Source organism: Capricornis sumatraensis, chromosome 7, assembly GCF_032405125.1.
Source record: "Capricornis sumatraensis isolate serow.1 chromosome 7, serow.2, whole genome shotgun sequence".
Lineage (NCBI taxonomy): Eukaryota > Metazoa > Chordata > Mammalia > Artiodactyla > Bovidae > Capricornis > Capricornis sumatraensis.
In genome coordinates, this window is record NC_091075.1 from 92,405,729 (window position 1) to 92,427,505 (window position 21,777).

General features: G+C 43.9%; 1 protein-coding gene across 1 annotated transcript in view; it reads left to right on the forward strand.

Moving 5' to 3' along the window:
- The window catches only part of PARM1 (prostate androgen-regulated mucin-like protein 1), a 131,159-nt gene that overhangs the window by 63,544 nt on the left and 45,838 nt on the right, over positions 1 to 21,777 (forward strand). Inside the window, exon 2 of the mRNA XM_068975225.1 lies at positions 20,867 to 21,562. Within this exon, the coding sequence (XP_068831326.1) occupies positions 20,867 to 21,562 (696 nt within the window). The remainder of the gene's footprint in view (positions 1 to 20,866; positions 21,563 to 21,777) is intronic.

A 21,777-nucleotide genomic window follows, 5' to 3' on the forward strand; every position in this document is an offset into this window, starting at 1 on the left:
AGGCTTCTCTGTCCATGGCATTCTCCAGGCAAGAATACTGGAGTAGATTGCCATTCCCTTCTCCAGAGGATCTTCCCAACCAAGGGATTGAACCCTGGTCTCCTGCATCGCAGGCAAATTCTTTACCACTTGAGCTACAGGGAAGTCCTATCAAATATATAACAGACTCTAGATAACTTTTTAAGTTGAAGGATAAATAAGGACTGAGTTTGATAGGATATAAAAAATGAAAATGAGAAAGCAAACTTTTTTAAATTTATTTTTTGAGGTAACATTGATTTATAGCATTACATAAGTTTCATGTGTACAACATCACACTTCTACTTCCATATACCCTACAACATGCTCACTGCCAGAAATTTAGTTTCCATCTCTCACTACACAGTTGATCCCCTTTACCCGTTTCATCCAGCCACCCATCCCCACTCCTTTACCTCTGGTAACCACCATTCTGTTCCCCTGTACCTACTACATCAAACTGTCTTCTAAACCATCATACCTAACTGGCACCATTGGCAGCATCAAGCAGGCATTTAAGAGAATTATTTTGGAATTGCTCAGTTTAGATAGGGACTTGTTGAATTTGGTGAGAAGATGTTATCCAAAAAGAAATGACCTGTGTGCAGCTGGAATGATAGAATCAGGGCTCATCTGTGAGGCTGAAGACTCAGACTTGCTAATTCTACTCTTTTTAAAAGATAATTTTACTTTCCTTTCTTTGCTCAGTAGTATTTACCTAGACTGACTGTGGCTTTCTTACAGTGAATCATAAATCAAAATTAATACCTGGTATAGTCCTCTTTAGGTTGTGTATACAATTGTCCATAGGAAGGAAAATTAATCTTCTCTATATGATTCAGAAAGCTTGCTTGTATCTTTTTCTATTCTGCTGTTGTTTGCTCAGATTGTGAATGAAAGGGAGGATTTCAGAGAGGAGAAGCCAAAGCTGAAATGCTCTGGATTCAATTACACAGTGAATGAAAATGCTATTCCTGAGCCTGTGAAGGATAATTTTGGCTTTTCAATATATTATTATTTGATAAGAACTTAGTAAAAAGTAGATTTTTTTCTGGATGAAGACTTGTGAATGCAATTATAGCCCCGTAGCCTTACCAAGGAGAAGTGCTTGTGCTCTAGCCCTCAGAGACCTAACAGTTGATAAATGCTCTTAGGATGAGATGTGAATCTGTCTGCTAAAAGCAGCCTCTGAGATAGAGAGACAGTCCTCATAGTCTGGCTGGCAGATCGCCCCTGCCAAAGGACGTGAAGACATCTGTCCTACAGACTAAGAAATGACCCACTCATTTTCTTCTGGCTAGAGACAGGAGGAATTTGTATGTTTGGCTAGGCAGAAAAAATTCTTCCTTTCCGATGGATCATTTAGAAGGGTGTGTGTGTCTCTCTCTCTATGTGTGTTATTGTGTAGCTTAATGTTTCACCGCAATGCAAACAAAGTGCTTCCTTTAGTAGCCTCCGTATTTACAGGGATAAGATCCATCTTACAAAAAGACCCAAAGGATTCCTAGAAAGACATGCTGCTGCTGCTGCTGCTGCTAAGTTGCTTTAGTCATGTCCGTCTCTGTGCAACCCCAGAGATGACAGCCCACCAGGCTCCCCAGTCCCTGGGATTCTCCCAGGCAAGAACACTGGAGTGGGTTGCCATTTCCTTCTCCAAAGACATATCTGGACCCAAACACTAAGTTTGCTTCATGTGAGCTGTGACTTTGGATGAATGGATTAAAAAGATGCCATTTGCCCCAACGTGGATGAACCTCAAGGACATATGCTAAGTTAAATAAGCCAGACATAAAAAGAAAAAAAAAAATGACATAAGGTCAGGAAGCAACAGTTAGAACTGGACATGGAACAAAAAACTGGTTCCAAAAAAGGAAAAGGAGTACATCAAGGCTGTATATTGTCACCCTGCTTATTTAACTTCTATGCAGAGTACATCGTGCAAAATGCTGGGCTTGAAGAAGCACAAGCTGGGATCAAGATTTCTGGGAGAAATATCAATAACCTCAGATATGCAGATGACACCACCCTTATGGCAGAAAGTGAAGAGGAACTAAAAAGCCTCTTGATGAAAGTGAAAGAGGAGAGTGAAAAAGTTGGCCTAAAGCTCAACATTCAGAAAACAAAGATCATGGCATCTGGTCCCATCCCTTCATGGGAAATAGATGGAGAAACAGTGGAAACAGTGTCAGATTTTATTTTGGGGGGCTCCAAAATCACTGCAGATGGTGACTGCAGCCATGAAATTAAAAGACGCTTGCTCCTTGGAAGGAAAGCTATGACCAACCTAGATAGCATATTCAAAACCAGAGACATTACTTTGCCAACAAAGGTCTGTCTAGTCAAGGCTATGGTTTTCCCAGTGGTCATGTATGGATGTGAGAGTTGGACTGTGAAGAAAACTGAGAGTCGAAGAATTGATGCTTTTAAACTATGCTGTTGGAAAAGACTCTTGAGAGTCCCTTGGACTACAAGGAGATCCAATCAGTCCATCCTAAAGGAGATTAGCCCTGGGATTTCTTCGGAAGGAATGATGCTAAAGCTGATACTCCAGTACTTTGGCCACTTCATGAGAAGAGGTGACTCATTGGAAAAGACTCTGATGCTGGGAGGGATTGGGGGCAGGAGGAAAAGGGGATGACAGAGGATGAGATGGCTGGATGGCATCACCGACTCAAGGGACATGAGTCTGAGTGAACTCCGGGAGTTGGTGATGGACAGGGAGGCCTGGCGCGCTGCGATTCATGGGGTCACAAAGAGTCGGAGACGACTGAGCAACTGAACTGAACTGAACTGAAGCTCAATTATATGTGGAATCTAAAAAAGTAATAGTAGAGAATAGAGTGATTACCACCACTCTGGTGGTTACCAGAGGTGGGGAAGTAGGGGCAATGGAAAGACATTGATCAACAGGTACAAAGTTCTGGAGGATCCAGTTCTATAGGATGAATAAGTCTAAACAGCTCATGTTCAGCATGACAACTATAGTTAATAATACTGTATTGAATTCTGGAAATTTGCTAAGAGAGTAGACTTCAGGTGTTCTCATCCCACACCAAATATGGTAACTATATGAGAAGATGATATGTTAGTTTGCCTGACCATAGTAATCATGTCATTGTGTATGTCTATCTAATCATCATGTTGTATACCTTAAATATATGCAATTCTAATTTATTTTATAGGAATATAATTGCTTTACAATTTTGTGTTAATTTTTGCTGTACAATAATGTGAATCAGCTATATGTATACCTATATCCCTTCCCTCTTAGACCTCCCTCCCACCCCTCTAGGTCATCACAGAACATCGAGCTAAGCTCCCAGTGCTATACAGCAGCTTCCCACTAGTTATCCATTTTACACACACTAATGTATATCTGTCAGGGCTGCTCTCTCATTTTGTCCCATCTCTCCTTACCCTTCTCAAAAGTCCACTTGCCTGTTCTCTATGTTTGTGTCTCTGTTCCCGCCCTGCAAATAGTGTTCGTCAGTACAACCTTCCTAGATTCCATACATATGGTTTCTATATGATATTTGTTTTTCTCTTTCTGACTTACTTCACTCTGTATGGCAGACTCTAGGTTCATCCACATCACTACAAATGACCCAGTTTCATTGCTTTTTCGTGGCTGGGTAATAGTCCATTGTGTATATGCATCACATCTTCTTTATCTATTCAATATCTGTTGAAGGATATTTAGGCTGCTTTCATGTCCTGGCTATCGTAAATAGTGTTGTACAGAAAGAAATAAAAATAACTTGGATAAGGGGAAAGTGAAACTGAAAGTCGCTCAGTCGTGTCCGACTCTTTGCAAGCCCATGCCTATACAGCCCATGGAATTCTCCAGGCCAGAATACTGGAGTGGGTAGCCTTTCCCTTCTCCAGGGAATCTTCCCAACTCAGGGATCGAACCCAGGTCTCCCACATTGCAGACAGATTCTTTACCAGCTGAGCCACAAGGGAAGCCCAGATAAGGGGAAGGATGATGACAAAAATAAACCCAGAGGAGCTGGTTGGATGGGGAAGGAAACACAGTTGATAGACTTACTGACTTTGAGGGCAAAACTCAAAAGGCTGGAATTAGAGGACTGGAACACAGGGAAGAATGCCAGGCTGGTTATTTATACCTGGGAATTACTGTTGAAATAAAGCCATGAGGTAGAACTGCCTCTGCCTCCAGTTCAGCCTGTGTGCATATAGAGGGACCCTTTCTAACCCCAGCATCGCCAGAGGGAACCCAGGAATAGAGGAAAGAAGTGTTTCATGAGGTACAGGATAGGCAGTGTTAGTTTTTGAATAATTCTCTTCCAAGCAGCAACACTTATAAATGTATTCTAAATAAGTATACCCAAAGCAAAATCATTCTTCATGTTGAGCTATCAGCAGAGCAAATTTTTATCCATCTTGCTCAGTTCACCTACGTTAGCTTATGAAGCCAAAGTCTGTCCTTCCAGACTGACATGTTTAATTGCATCTATCAGCAGTGGCTGTCGAGTAGCCTTTTAATGGATCCCAAAGATTTTCATCAGAAGATGCTGTACTTCAGTAATGGTGCCAGTGGTGCCTCTCCAGTTGGCATTGCTGATGCTTTTCCTAGCAGAGAATGTGATCCTGCAGGCGTTTAAGAGATACTGAGGGTAACAGCAATTGGACATTGGTTAACAAATGAAACCAACTCTGAAAATGATATTTATGTGGCTGTGTGTACTCGAGTAGTGATTTATGGTATTTTCAGCTGAGGTTCGAATTCTGTAAGGAGAGTAACCTGCTGCCTTCTGGAGTCATGAATATCTTAGGGAACAAGAGCATGAGAAGATCTGGACTTTTAGGCAAATTAAAGTCAGCATGCTTTACACAGGTGACAAATTAGGTGGTAATTAATTGCATTAAATAAGGATTCACCACGGAATTCCTTCAAACAGCCTGTTCCCCTCATTGCTTAATGTACTTGATTAAAATTCATTACCCACAACATCTCTTACATAAAGCATGGTTCCTCATATCAATTTCAGTGGATTTTGTTCATTAGGAGGCATATTTCTGCAGAGAAGATTCACCCCTGCAGAGTGAATAGATTACCCTCGTCACACACAACAAGAAACAAGGTTGTGTCCACCCTTAGCTTGTGCTTTTCATATCATCGTGTGAGCTCTTAGCTTGCAAACATACCTGGAACTTCCTAATGACAGATTCCTGTTCTTCCGGCCCCTTCTCTTTATTTGGGAGCAAAGGGGCACCCAGTTCCCAATCCCCAGAGATGGTCCATCTATCTTTGAGTGCATATCAGGGTTTGGGCCACATTCCAGGAGACAGTAAAACACCAGATCCACTCCTGGAGTCTCTGGTGATGAGTAGGGCCTTGCTGCACATGGTTCCATCCACAATTGTCATCTTCCATCCAGGCCTAGTTCTGAAAATGAGCTCTCTCAGCAGAGAGGCTAAGCACAGCATGGAGGGTCCCTTATGGGGAAATGGGTTAATAATGCCACAATAGGAAAGTGGTTCTCAAAGAGGAGAACTGTGCATCCAAGGAATGATGGCCTCGACTCCCATGAAACCAGGTCGACTTCAGGGCTGCAGATTCTACCTCTGCACGCCCAGCCTAGAACTTGACTCGAGTGAGGAGCAGCTTCATTCTCATTTCCATGTCTGTAGAGGACAGAGATCCTTAGACTCTAGGAAATCTGCTCTGATGCCATAAGTTTTTAAGCTTGCAGTTTTAGTGTAGTTTTTGCCGTTTAGGAGATAGCTTGAAAGGCAGAAACAGGATTAAAGGGTAGAAATGATAATTAATGAATAGGAGTGGCTCAGACAGCAAAGAATCTGCCTGCAGTGCAGGAGACTGGAGTTTGATTCCTGGGTCAGGAAAATCTCTTGGAGAAGAATAGCAACCAACTCCAGTATTCTTGCCTGGAAAATCCCATGGACAGAAGAGGCTGGTGGGTACAGTCCGTGGGGTTGCAAAGAGTCAGACAGGACTGAGCACACACGCACACACACACACCACACAAAACACACACACGCCACACACACACACACCACACATACACACACACCACACACATACACACCACACACACACACCACACACACACACACACACACACACACCCCACACACACCCCACACACATACACACCACACACACACACCACACACACACAAACATAAAGGCCCACAAGCATTAATATGCATGAAGGGAAAATAGAGTCAAATTGCAGCTGTCAAAAGAAAGCCTATATAAAATATAAAATAAATTTCTCTCTCTTCCTGTTTGCTTCATCCATATAGCCTAGATACCTGGGTGCCTTGGTCAGAGCAGGCACTCAATACTTATTTGTTGAATTGGACCTAGACAAACAAAAGTCTAACTGAATTTTTAAAAAATAAATTGCTAAGTGATGCTGAAAATTTAAAATCAAGAGTAGGTTGCCATTCTACTGAGCATGTCTAACTTACATCTCATGGCTCTGACCAATGTGGGCCAGCTCGTGTAACAGTAACAAGTCCGAGGTCCCTGATCGTTGTTGAGGGGTCTTTGTTCTACTTCCTCAGCCTGCTGCAGTCACCTAGTCACAAGCGTATTCTTACCAAGACTGTGTTCTTGCACTGTTGGTGGGAATGTAAATTGATACAGCCACTATGGAGAATAGTATGGAGATTCCTTCAGAAACTAGGAATAAAACTACCATATGATCCAACAATCCCACTACTGGGCATATACCTGAGAAAACCATAATTCAAAAAGACACATGTACCCAATGTTCATTGAAGCACTGTTTACAATAGCCAGGTCATGGAAGCAACCGAGATGTCCATCAACCAATTAATGGATAAAGAAGTTGTGGTACATACACACCATGGAATATTACTTGGTCATAAAAAGGAATGAAATCGGGTCACCTGCAGTGAAGTGGATGAACCTAGAGTCAGTCATACAGAGTGAAGTAAGTCAGAAAGAGAAAAACAAATATCATATATTAACCATATATATGGAATCTAGAAAAATGTACTGATGAACCTATTTGCAGGGCAGAAACAGAGACCCAGACATAGAGAACAGACGTACGGACACAGTGGAGGAAGGAGAGGGTGGGACTGTTTGAGAAAGTGGCCGTGTGTAAAGCAGACAGCTAGTGGGAAGCTGCTGTATAGCACGGGGAGCTCAGCCCAGGGCTCTGTGCTGACCTAGAGGGGAAGGATGAGGAGATTGGGAGGGAGGCTCAAGAATATAGCTGATACATGTTGTTGTACAACAGAAACTAACACAACATTATAAACTAATTATCCTTCCATTTGAAAAAAAAAAAAGAGATGCTGACAATTGTCCCACAAACTTTCTGAACTGTTTCTTTAGCTAAATCATAGCTAAATCACTATTAGCTTTTTTTTTTTTTTCCTGATGCATTCTGTGAGTTTTTGAGGCAGCTCAGCTTTCATAGGCATTAGCCTAGAGAATACCTCTGGGAACGCTGACAGGTCCAGTTGCTCATTGCTCTGTTGAAGAATGTCAGGGGTGCTCCATTCCTGAGGCTTATAGCTGATGCCAGGAGGAGGAATAGTGTCTCTTTAAGGATGCCTATTGAAAATCATTAGCAGATTAAAGAAGGCAAAGGCATTTGGACCCAGGTTCCAATTAAACAGATCCACATAATAGCCTAGTATTTATTGAGCTCCTACTTTGTGCCTGGCATTGTGATAAGCATTTTACAGGGTCTGTCATCTATACTGCTAATAATGGAAAATCTACACAATACCTTAATCCCCAAAGGCATGTGTTGTTTATTTAATGGGAAGTCTGAAGTTTGACATTCTAGTCTTGTCATGGCAAGATCAATAGTATCATCAAGGAAAAAGTTTCTTTCTGTCTTTCACTTCCATCTTCCCCAGTGGGTTGACTTTCATCCTTGGCTTCACAGGATGGTTGCCACTGTGCCAGACATCACATCTACATTAAAGGGAAGAAGTGGGAGGGACAAGTAGGCACCAAGAGAATTTCTCTTTCTTACATATTCTTTTTATGAGGAAGTGAAATTTCTCCAGAAGTCCCTTAGCCTATATCTTATCAACCTCATTCTGTGGAACTGGGGCACATAGACATTTCTGGGTACAAAGAAGGCTAGGAAGGGAGCATTTAGCTTTTATAGTTTTGGTAGGGAGGCTAGCAGAAGGGGATTGGGAATGACTATTGGGTTAGTCAATCAACAGTGGCTGCCTTATATAGATTATTTATTTAACCCTCACAATAACTCTGTGAATGGAAGTACTGGTATCCTAAGTTGGCAAACGAGGTGATCCCCCTTCTCCAGGGGATCTTCCCGACCCAGGGATTGAACCCTGGTCTCCTGCATTGCAGTCAATTTCTTTACCATCTGAGCCACCAGGGAAGCCCTTATATTATAATAACTCTGTGAATGGAGGTACTGTTATTATCCCAAGTAGGCAAATGAGGAGATAATAATTAACAGGCTTGCCCAAGGTCATGCAGCAAATAAGTGGTCTAGCTAATATTGGAGAAGGAAATGGCAACCCACTCCAGTGTTTTTGCCTGGAGAATCCCAGGGACAGGGGACCCTGGTGGGCTGCCATCTGTGGGATCACACAGAGTCGGACATGACTGAAGCGACTTAGCAGCAGCAGCAGCAGGAGCAGCAGTTAATATTAGCTAGATGGTTAAGAAGACAGGTTATTGAGTTAGACTACCTTCTAGGGTTTGAATCCTAGTTCTACTTTCCAGTTCTATATACTGGGAAGTTATTTAACCTCCTTCTGCCTCAGTTTTCTCACTTGTCAAAGGTGGGTAATAATAATTATCCTAGGTTTATTGCAAGGATTAAGTGACTTAATACTTGAAAAGTATTATAGGTATTAAAAGTATTACAATATTAATGCCTTTTAATAAGCATTAGAGAAATGTTAACTAAGAAGCTGTGAAGCAAGCATCTTCATTTATAATAACCCTAAACTGGAAATAGCCCACCTGTGCACCATTGGTAAAATGGATTAATAAATCGTGGTGCTGCTGTGCTGTGTTGGACTGTGCTGAGTCGCTCAGTCACTGTAGACTGCCAGGCTCCTCTGTCCATGGAATTTTCCAGGCAAGAATACGGGAGTGTATAGCCATTCCCTTCTGCAGGGGATCTTCCTGATCCAGGGATCAAACCTGAATCTCCTGCATTGGCAGGCAGGTTCATTACCACTGAGTCACTATAAATTTGGTAATAAATTGTGGTATATTCATGCGATTGAATGCTGTCAGCAATGAGAAATGATGAGTTGTTAAAACACAGCAACATAAGAGAGTCTCATGGTGAGTGAAAGAATCCAGACAGGAAAGAGGACACACCGCATGCCTCCATTGATGTGAAGTTCAAAAACAGGGAAAGCTAATCTCTAGTGATGAAAGTCAGAACAAGTTTTCTTCAGAGGATTATGTCTGTGAGAAAGTATGAGGGAACTTTCCAGGTGCTGGAAAGTTTCTGTATCTTGATCTCAGTGGTGCTTATGCAGGTATATATATGTGTGTGTGTGTGTGTAAAAATTCACTGATTATGCACTTAAGATGTATGCATTTTATTATACATACGTTATATTTCTATTCAATATTTTAAAAGGACATGAATTTTTTTTTAAAGAAACTAGGAATCATAACCGTTTGTGCTGACTGGCATCTTTGCTGAAAACCCTTAGAAGAAAAATGTTGGCAGGAAGAGAAAGGAGGCCCACCAATATCATGGGTCATTCGTCTTCTCTGAGAAGTCTCCCACCACCCTCTCCCACAGCCCAGGAAACTTGCTCTGAGTCATATGGCTCTGAGTCTGGGAGATGTGTCTGCAACTGGAGCCATCCCTGCCCTCTTGCCTGACTCCTAGGTGATCAGTGGTCAGCTTTGGTGGTGAGACAAATGGGAATGCATTTCACGGGTATTTCCCTGTGAGTAGTCAGGTTGCCTACAGATTCGCCAGTCAGAATGCCTGTATGGGTCAACTTGGAATCCCTCCCACCAACCAGGACTGTCCTGTCAAGGGCAGATTTCCAAGAAGGCATGGATGGGACACCCACTGAGCTGGAGACAAAGTGGTGGGGAGAAGTGGTCAAGGACATTTAGGCTGTGAAAGCGCCAGGGTGGCCCCAGCTCTTTGAGTAATTCCTAGCTTCCCAACGGTCCTCTGAAGGAAACGGTTCAGAATCAAAGCAGACCGATACTACAGACTTTCTTAAGTTCTGATACTTCCTAGTGGCTGCAGAGTATGAGAAATGTCTTGATTGTGATTTGGACCTGGGGGCAGAGGTGGGTAGGGGAAGGCAAAGGAAAGGGTGTGACTTTGACCAGACAAGAAACCACTGCATTTTGTGACACCTGAACACAAAGACTTTTTTTTTTTCCTTTTCAATTTCACAGGAGAAATTTTTTTGGAAATTTCAGGAACCTGCTGAGCAAACAGGAGAGTGATGGGGAGCTGGATTGGGCCCCTGGATCACAGGGTGTGGCTCGCAGTGGGCATGGGGAGGACAGACTCACAGCCTCCGCTATGGGTCACCAGAGGAGGGGCTGTCTTTGTTTAAAGCCAATCACCACGGATCACTCAAGATGCTCCCTGCACACTCCCTTCCTCCCCCCTGCCTTAAGAATGCCTGAAAATCCCTTCAGAAAACCAAGGCCTGGAGGAACAAAGCTTGCCCAACAAGGCTGCCTGAGAAACAAGTCCGGGTCAGTCTCCATCCTCAGTTCAGTTGAACCCAGGTCCAGCTTCGGCTGGCGCTGCCCCAGCACATCTTGGTCCCCCTAGTGTCCGGTCACCAGAGGGATACCCCGCAGAAGGCTGCAGGGTCCAGGTGGAGCCCAGTCTGTAACAGGGACACATTCTCTGTGTGGGCCTCTGTGTGCACTCTTGCCCTGGGCTCCACACGTGTTGGAAATAGGCCCACTGCAGAAGGCAACGCTGTTGTTCAGAAGATCCCCCGTGACCTGAAGGAGGCATCAAGTCACTTTCCTCTCCCATCCCGCTACCCACCCCGTACCCACCTTAACCACAAAGCAGCTGAAGACAAGGCACTTGCCCTCCCTACATCATCTCTCTCTCTCCAGCTCGCCACCCTGAGACACCCCAATATGGCTAGTCCAGAATTTTGGGTGTCTCTTGGCATCTCTGCTCAGCACCACCTCCTCCTGAGGCCGACCACCACAGTCTACCCCCAACTTAAAGGTAATGACTTTGAGGGAGCATTTGACTGACAAAGATAGCTGCTGCTTCCGGTGAGAAGAAAATTTTTTAAAAATGATGTACTATATTTTTTTTCTTCCCCAGAAAGCACAATTTTCTTCACAAATGTTATTCTGTCAATTAGCATGCACAGCCCCCACATGGAGCTTGGTGATAACAAGAGTCCAGACAGAGAAGCTGAGTCATACTCCATGTCTGCGGGTTCTGATTCAGTGGCTGGAAAACAGAAGGGCTCTTCCTCTTTTGGGACTAGAACTGGATCTCATTTCCACCAACGAAACTCTCAGGAGGATGTGGCGCTTCTCCTTCAAACAAGCGTCTTCTTAAACACAGTTTGATGGCTTTGGGGCATATACATTTTATCTAGACATATGACAGCTCTCAGATACCATATGGTTGGACCAGACAGATTAGTAATGGTTTTGCAGATGTTAGATTAACCTTCTGGAGTGTTGGGTACCCTTACCAGCCCAACCAAACACACCATGGGGAATTTTTGTCAGTGTGAGGAATCCAAACAATAGCTTTGCTCAACCTAAGCACCATTAAGGCCTAGCTTATATATTAAACTATACATATTGTTTTAAGATTCTTTTGTACTCTTTCTCACTCAAACACTTGCTAAAGTTTAGTCCATTCAGTGCCAGGATGGTGAGGCCCACCTGTGTTTGGGCCAGTTGATTGACAGGCCAGCATTTCAAAAGCTGGTGACTCTGGTCTATATCATGCACAAAATGAAGACATCCCTGCTATTTCCAAAGTGAAAACAAGGAAGCAAAAAGTATGTTTAGAGAGCCATCCAAAATTTCCTCAGAGCTGGTAGTTTTTATGGAGCTTAAAGGCAAATCAAAAGGATTATGCATTTCTGCTATCAAGGCCCAACAGATAAGACAGAGAACATTTTCATTTTTCAAAGGGTAGAAAATCCAGGGTTTTACTGAATATTTATAGAGCACTTTCTCTGCCGGGAACATGAACGGCATGCTGTGGTCCCTGTTATTAGGGTTCCTAGTCTGATGGGAGACAAGCATTGGGAGAAACGACTCAGTATAATGTGTGCTATGATTAGCCACACAGAGGAGAAGGGCTCATTCAGGTTGGGGAATCTTCATAGAGGAGGTAAAGCTCCAGAGTTTTCAGGACTGGGGTAGGGCGGGGGAAGCCACGGTGGGAAGAAGTGCAAACTCAAAGGCTGGGAAGAGGAAGACAGCCAATGTTTCAGAAATGCACACTGATTCAGATTACTGGAATCACAAGGCTCACCAAGAGTGGGGTTGGGAGATCATCAAAGGTGTTATGTGCTGTGCCAAGGAGTTCACAATTTATCCTGAGGCCATTAGAGAGCTTACAGCAGGATAAAGGGGGGGAAAAAAGGGTCACATGGTCATTAATTTTTTTTTAAAGCCCTAGATTTAATACACTAGAGAATGTATTAGGGGAGATAGAGGAAAACTGGTGTTTGTTTGCCTTTACAAACATGGGGCCCAGGCTTCAAAGACATCTTTGCATGTCCCAGTACAGTACAGTGGGATGGTTATAAGATCAGCCTGGAGCCAGACAGTTTCAGGTTCAAGCTCCAGCCGTGCCATGTTCTAGCTGCATGACCTTAGGGTAGATACATAACTTTTCTGATCTTCTGTTTTGTCATCTGTGAAACCAAGATAACAGTGGATATTATGATTGAATGGGGTGATGCATGTGAAATGGTCAGCACAGTACCCTTCATAGTGTCCTCAGCTCATTCTGTCATTCATTTAAATGTTTATAGTTGAACTCCTATTATGAATCAGATAATAAGGATATGTGAGGAGCAAATCCACTACAGCCCCTGTTCCATGTGAATCTTAGATTCTAAAGGGGAGTCACAAAGCTTCCCGTAAGCAAGAATGTAGTTACATGACAATTTCAGTGCTGTGACATTAAAATACAAGATACTCTGAGCACGTAAGGGCTTGAGGCCGGAGATGGGGGCATGGGGGTTGGATTTAGCAGGAGAATCAGCAAAGGCTCTTAAGCTAGCACTGGCAGGATGAACAGGAGATTCTCAGGCAGGCATGAGAGGGAGAGCTGTTTGGGCAGAAGGAATAGAGTACAGTGAAAAGTCTGATGTGTTTTTGGGCCTGATGGGGAGCAATGCTGAAGAGGCAGACTGTGCTTGGATCGCAAAGAGCCTTCTAGATCTCAGTGGGGTCTTGGAGTTTTATCTCCTATGCAGGCTTCCTTTCCTCCCCTCAGCCCTGCGAGGGGAGTGACACAGTCCAGTTGGCCTTGACTGTTAGCAGTTCCTTAGCAAGCAGACCTTCAGCAGGGCTGGGACCTCTGCCAGGCAGGCCTGGCACGATCCCCCGAGACCGCGGGCAAAGGCACCCCTCAGGCTGACTTGGCAGCCCAGGAGAGGGCTTGACTGTGTTTTGATCAAATTTCACCGAATTTGCCAAAGCTTTGTCACATGTTTTCTCAGCTATTTAACAAGCCAAGGGCAGGAGAGGACAGGATATAGGGGGGTGGGGGGTAGAGAACAGGTGAGCAACACAGGCAGTCGGGCCACCTGGGACTTTAGCACTGGCCCAGTTTGCTGCTCACAAGACCCAGGAAGAGGTGACAGTTAAGGGCACTCCTTGTCCACCGGCTGCCAATGTTGCCGCCCTATGTTCTTGACACCCAGGCGGGCAGGAGGCAAGAGCGCATGCGCGGAATGCAGACTCTACCCTGGAGCATCTTGTAATTCCCTTCAGCACCGGGAGACTTGCCTACGTGTCCCAGCCATCAGCCGCCAATCTCTCCTCCTAGCAACGCAGGAAATCCCAGCTCAAGTCAGACGTGGTTTTTTTGTTTGTTTGTTTTCACACATTAAAGGACAATATACAGTGGAAACAACAAGCGTCTGCTTTTCTTCTGAGCAACAATCTGTCAGCGAATCTTTTTTGTTTTTTTGCTTTTTTAAATTTTTAAATTTATTTTTTTAATTGGAGTATAATTGCTTTACAATGTTGTATTAGTTTCTGTTGTACAACAAACTGAATTTGCTATATGTATACATATATCCCCTCCTTTTGAGCCTCCCTCCAACCCCATCCCCTATCCCACCCCTCCAGGTCATTACAGAGCACCAAACGGAGTTCCCTGTGTTATACAGTGGTCTGTCATACAGAGTGAAGTAAGTCAGAAAGAGAACAATGAATATCGTATATTAACACATATGTATGGAGTCTAGAAAAATGATGTTGATGAACCTATTTGCAGGACAAGAATAGAGACGCAGACATAGAGAACTGATCTGTGGACACGGAAGGGGAAGAAGAGAGTGGGACAAATCGAGAGACTAGCACTACTGGCTATTCTTGCAACAAAAAACTTTTAACCCGACCAAACTTCAGGAAGGACTTCCATTTGTACATTTACAAGGAAGAATTTCAGATTAAGTCACGTGTCTAGCCATCATACCCCTGGATCTCTCACTTGAGCCAAGTATAAGAGATTTCCTTCCTTGTGTCACTCCCTTTCAGACGTGTGAGCAACCTGTCACTGCCTGGGCAGGGCCATGGTGTGTGGCAAAGTCACCTCTAATTTAGAGAATAATAGATTCAGTGTCTTCATCCTATTTACTCTGCCATTTTCTCAAGAAAATATTGGAACTAATTCTTTTCTTCAGAGGAAAGTGGCTCTACTTTGGGTGGGAAAATTTATGGGGCACTGCTTTATTTTGGGGGGATGTTTGCTTTTGGTTTTTTTTTGGTTTTTTTTTTCCATTTTAATGACTTCTTCTGAAGTATAGTTGATTTATAATATCGTGGTAGTTTCAAATATACAGTTAAGTGATTCAGTTATACATATATCTATTCTTTTTCAGATTCTTTTCCCATATGGATTATTACAAAATATTGAGTATAGATCCCTGTGCTAATAGGCCCTTGTTGGCACATTATTTTAACTTCTTGGCTTATTTTAACAGGGGCTCCTGCTTGCTTGCTCTGTAATGATAGTGGCTAAAGTAAGTTCTACAGGCCTTTTTGAGGTCTTTCTGAGACTAGGCACAGAGTGGTGGTGGGGAACTCTCATTCTGAGCCTGTCTCTACATGATTTTCTTCAGGCAGCCCTGCCCAACATCTCCTGTTAGATGTGTAAGGTCAATTACGTCACCTCCTCTCCCTGGCTGTTCCCTCATTTATCCAATGAGGGGTCATAATCATGTGTCACCTAGACCTTTTCTTTAGCACTAAAAATAGTTTTGAAATCCTGGGATACATCCTTAGCTGTTTGACTTAATCAATTTGATCTTCCTGTGAAAACAAAAGTCCTACATATGAGAAAGCAGAAGTGTTGTTTTCTTAGACTGTCTCAGTGATTCTCAGTGTTGAAGCCAGTGTGATAGCATTTGAAGATGGAGCTTTGGGGAAGTAATTAGGATTAGACGAAGATGGAGCCCTCATCGTGGGATTAGTGTCCTTATAAGAAAAGACACCAGAGAGCTTTCTCCACACCTCCCAGCAGAGAGTGAGGAAGGGCCATGTGAAGACACAGCTAGAAGGTTGCCACTCACAAGCTCAGATGCAGCACTCTTGCTAGAACCTGAATTGGCCCACACCTTAATCGGGCTTCTCAGCCTCCAAACTGTGAGAAGTAAATTGCTATTGTTAAAGCCACTTAGTCTATGATATTTTTGTTCTGGCAGCCTGAGCCAACTAGGACAGCAAACATTCTCCAGGGTAGTCATGGCACCTGAGCTTTGGATATCTTCAACCTGAAAGAAGACCCACCCTCATGTACTCAGAGTATTATGGAAGGTGGAGGTGAAGTCACTCAGTCATGTCTGACTCTTTGCAACCCCATGGACTGTAACCTACTAGACTTCTCTGTCCATGGGATTCTCCAGGCAAGAATACTGGAGTGGATTGCCATTTCCTTCTCCAAGGGATCTTCCTGACCCAGGGATCGAACCCGGGTCTCCCGCATTGGAGGCAGACGCTTTAACCTCTGAGCCACCAGGGAAGCCCCTAGTAATATGGAATGTACCACCAAATTAGGCAAATCAGAGGCTTTAACGCCTTGTTCACGTGAAGATGACCAATGTTGGCCTGCAACTTCTATGCATTGTTGTTTGTTAGGGGAAAGAATCATCTGAACTAGACCATAAAATACTTTAAGTGCTAAGTAGGTAGTCTTGGGAAATGAACAGCCGCCACATTCCTCTCTGGAAGCAGAAAGGGCAGGAGTTATGAAAGTATACTAGTCAGGGTTAAACAAGAAAATGGGTTTCTCCAGCCACCCCACTTATTCCTGGAACATGTCCTTTTCAGCACTATGATGATTGCCATAGTACAGCTTTTAGCTCCCCTGGAAATGACAATGCAGCTGTCAGCCTGAACATCATATACTTTAACAGCATCTTGTGTGTTCTCATCCTTTCTGAACCAACTCAAAGGTCATCTCTTCAGTGACTTTTCTAAATGTCATTTGAAAATGACTTTGTATATTTTTGCATTCCACAGTCCCCATACAGAATCTATTCATCTTTCCTTCTGTCTCCCATTGCAACTTGCTTTTACTTCCATAATGTGCTGATCATATCATATTACACAGAGTTGGGTGTCCTTTCTGTCCTGATAAATAGTGAATTCTCTGAGGGTGAGGTCAGAGACATAGAAACTACTCAATAAAAGCTTGAATGATTGAATGAAGCTGTGCTCCTTTGTATATAATAGATGCCATTGCTGATTCATCGCAGATTTCCAAGACTGACTTAGCTGCCAGACAACGTCTCTGTCTACCTCCATCTACACATCTATTATATGATACTAAATAGTAGTTAAATGTTGTCCATTTATTTTGGCCTCAGAATCTTTAATGAGTCACAGGAGCTACGAAGATGCAGAGCCAGTAAGTTCTAAGGTCACATAGGAAGATTCAATGTTTTCATAATGTTTGTCCCAAGTATTGTTTTGTCCCTGTTTCAAAGACCTCATGACCTGCATTCATTCTGAAATTGTTGAGACTTCACAGCTGCCAAAATTCCACCAATGTAACATGGACTAATTTGGGACGTCTATATCCCTGTTTACTAAAAGAGTAACTCTCCTATAGTTTATGGTCTTCACCAACTCCTTTTAAATAGAATAAAACAAATTATTTTGACAACAATCAAAGTGTTCAGTTCACTTAAATATTGAGGAAATTGTGTTTTTGGGTTTAGATTCTGTAGCACAGCTTTCCATCAGCTACTGAGCCCGTCACGCAGCTGAATGCCTACGACCCTCTGCATCCCTCTTTTCTCCCTTCTTCTGGGCTAAAATCTAGCCCGTGTTTTTTTCCTTATGCATCTTGATCACGTTTGGCTGTTACCTAATGCTACCCCCAAGGAAGTCACCTCAGAGTTTAGAGAATTAAAGAGTTGCAGGCCTAACAAGACAGTAGGCTTCCCAGGTGGTGTAGTGGTGAAGAACCCACCTGCCAATGCAGGAGATGTAAGAGATGAGGGTTCAATCCCCGGGTGAGGAAGATCCCCTGGAGGGGTCATGGTAACCCACTCCAGTATTCTTGCCTGGAAAATTCCATGGATGGAAAAGCCTGGCAGGCTATAGCCCATGGAGTCGCAAAGGGTCAGACACAACTGAGTGACTGAGCCTGCACGCACTAACAAGACACTAGGCATCCATGTATGCATGGCAGAGCACAGAGGCTGACATTTTCAGCAAGGTTCCTACCTTCAAATAACAGCAGGTAGGCACCTAGACCCACGCAGCCGTGGTGGATGTGGCCATACCCAGTGATGCGTAGAAAGCAGTAGAGAAACGTTGGGTATTTTAAAAAGTAAAGTTCTTAAGTTAGTTCCTTTCTACACTCTCCTTCTTTACCTCCCTCCTTTTTTCCCTCCCTCCTCCCTTCCTTATTTCTTTCCTTTCTCCTTCCCGCGAGTACTTATTGAGCAGTTACACTGACCTAGGCACCCTTCTAGTCCTAGAGGAAACAGCAGTGAGTAAGACCAGGTCCCCACACCATCGTGGAGCTTACCTTCTGGTGGAAGAGAGATATAATAGGCAGATAAATAATATGTAGTTTCAGGAAGAAACGATTTTATTTTATTAACTTTATGAAAAACAAAAAAGGGCAAAAGATGTGGTGGTTCCTCAAAACATTAAACATAGAATTACTATGCATGGGGATTTAGTCACTAAGTCATGTCTAACTCTTGCAACTCCAGGGACTGTAACACACCAGACTCCTCTGTCCATAGGATTTGCCAGGCAAGAATATTGGAGTGAGTTGCTCTTTCCTTCTCCAGAGGATCTTCCCAACCCAGGTATCGAACCTGTGTCTCCTGTTTGACAGGTGAATTCTTTACTGCTGACCTAATAGATAAAATTCCATTTTGGGGCATAGAACCCAAACAATTGAAAGCATGGTCCCAAACAGATATTTATACACATATGAGTGTACACTATTCACAATAACCAAAAGGTGGAAGCAGCCCGAGTGGCCATCACTGGATGAATGAATAAACAAAAGGTGGTGTCTACAATGGGATATTATTTAGCCTTCAGAAGGAAGGAAATTCTGGCACATGCTATAACACGGATGAACTTTGACGATATTTTGCTAGTGAGTGAAATAAGTCAGAAACAAAAGGACAAGTATTATATGATTCTATTTATATGAGGTACTTAAAGCAGTCAAATTCAAGAGATATAAAGTAAAATAGTGGTTTCCAGGGACTGCGGGAAGGGGAAAATAGAGTTATTTTTTCATGGGTACAGTTTGGGAAGATGAAATAGTTCTGGAGATGGATGATTGTGATTGTTGAACAAAAATGAAAATATACTTGGGGCCAATGAACTATACACTTCAAAAATGGTTAAAACATTAAATGTATATTTTAACACTAAAATAATTTTTTTAAACCTTGGAAAAAATCAGCAAGGGGCTGAAATAGGAATGACTTTGGCTAGGACTGTCTGGGAAGATTCGTCTAAGGAGGAGGTTAACATTTGAATAGAGATTAACCAGAATGATGAGAACATGGAATGATGAAAAGGAATAGTTTTGGATTTTCTTCTAAGCATAACCTTGGAAGGGTTTTGATCAGTTTAAATCAGTTTGATTTATCACTTTAAAATATTACACTGGCTGCTATGTGAAAACTAGGCTGAAAGGAGGAAATCTGGAAGCTAGCAGACCAATTAAGAGATGGTGGCAGTTGTCTAGACAAGTGACTGGTGCCTCCGGTGATGTTGAGATAATAAGGGAGGTGGCAAGGAGTGACTGGATTCAGATCTGTTTTCTAGGTGCAGTCATCATGATTTGCTGATGGTTGGATGGAGGAGGGGCAGTGAGGGAAAGAGACGCATTAAGGATGATATTTGGATTTTTAACTGAGTAACTGATCGAAAGGCCTTGCCATCCACTGAGATGGAAATGACCAGGGGAAAAGCTTGTTGGGAAATGGTAAAGGGTGTGGAGGGGCAATCAAGAGATGTGCTGCATAAAAAGTGAAATCATAAATTCAGTGTCTAGCATAGTACAAGTACATAGAAGCCATTTATTAAATACTTGAGTAAATGAATGAAACTGAATGGGGTAAATGGAGGTAGGGAGGACAGAAGAAAGGAAACTAATTCCAAAATTTTACAGAATATGAAAAAAATGGCAAAACAACATGAAGGTAAAGGCCCCAGGCTCAAATTTGGGAGAACCAGGTCCTAGACTCAGAAAATATTTCCAAACTTCAGATTCCTTCCTCTTCTCAGCTTTTAATCAGGGACCTCCCGTTTCTTCTTTCACAGGAAATGTGCTCACACCTTTATTTGCCCAAGTGGGCAAGCCCATAACCCTTGCATCCCTGTGCCAGGTTGCATGGAGAAGGCAATAGCACCCCACTCCAGTACTCTTGCCTGGAAAATCCCATGGATGGAGAAGCCTGGTAGGCTGCAGTCCATGGGGTCGCTGAGGGTCGGACACGACTGAGCGACTTCACTTTAACTTTTCACTTTCGTGCATTGGAGAAGGAAATGGCAACCCACTCCAGTGTTCTTGCCTGGAGAATCCCAGGGACGGGGGAGCCTGGTGGGCTGCCATCTATGGGGTCGCACAGAGTCGGACACCACTGAAGTGACTTAGCAAGCAGCAGCAGCAGCCAGGTTGCAGAGCTCAGAACCCTGAAGCAGTGAGCAACCAATCAGTGAGCACCCATGGCAAGGAAGAGCCAATCAGTGAGCTCCACCAGGTTTGCACTTCCCCAAACCCATCACATAGGCTAGGCATCCCCACAGGCCTTGTGGAACAACCCCTTTAACAGTCCAGACAAATTCTCATAAAGTCACTTCGGCAGAGTGTCTCAGTATTTAAGGGCATGGCTTTAAGCAAGCAGAGACAAGGCTAGTTCACGCCATGTATTGGCTGAACTTGTGCATACTGACCCACTAATTGCTCCTGCTGAGCTTGCAGGCTGGTTCCTACTGATAGTCACCAAGGGAGGAGAGAGCAATTAGTGGGATGAACATATTTTTAAAGTCACCTTCACGATTACAGAGGCACAGTGTAAAATGAGAAAGACCTGTGAAAATACCGTAACACAGCCTTGCCATGCACTTTTTCACAGATTAACCACTTTTGTCCTGGCTCTTCCACAGGGCTGAGGCTACAGAGCGTGTCTGCATCCATCCCCTCTACTGCTTCTCTTCTGGCAGAGACCTCCCCACCGACAGCCACCTGGACCAGCTCTCCGCAAAGTCCTCCTGCCTCCCCTACCGGTGGCCCGCCCAACAGCTCAGTCCTCCTAGATCCAACACTGGTCCCCACATCTCCATCCACAAAGAACATCTCCACAGAGCCCAGAGAAGAGCAGTCTACCAGCTCTGCCTCCAACTGGGAGGGCACAGACCCTTCACCAACAAGTGGTGGGGCCCACTTAACACCCACGCCTGAGGAACACAGCTCAGACACTCCGGAGGCCGGCGTGCCCACTACAGGATCGCAGCCCCCTGCTGAGTCTCCCACACTCACCTCCCCTCAAGCTCCAGCCTCATCGCCCTCACCCCCATCAACCTCACCACCTGAGGTTCCATCTGCCTCCATCAGCACCAGCCACAGCTCTGCTGAGACCAGCACCGAGCCCACAGGAGCCCCAACCACACCGGAGTCCCACACGGGGGAGCACAGCTCTACTCTCACACCCACTTCACATGCCTCGGCTGAGTCAGTGCCCACGGAGGCCACGCCTCAAGCAACTGTGCCCCCCAAAGTGACCTGTATACTGATAGACATGGAGACCACCACCACCTCCCCTGGGGTGATCATGCAAGAGGTGGAGCATGCGCTAAGTTCAGGTGAGTCTCTGGCTAGAACACGTATCCTTGACAACACTGAGATACTAAGAATGCTGTTCAGTTAACCAGACACAATGGGTTGAATTTGAATTTTGGAGTGCAACACCTGAGCTGAAGTATAATCGCAAGAATTTCCACAAGCGCAAACTTTACTCTCAGTCCCTTAATAATTTCCCCATGATAGTTCATTAACGCTGGCCAGCCTATATGATTTG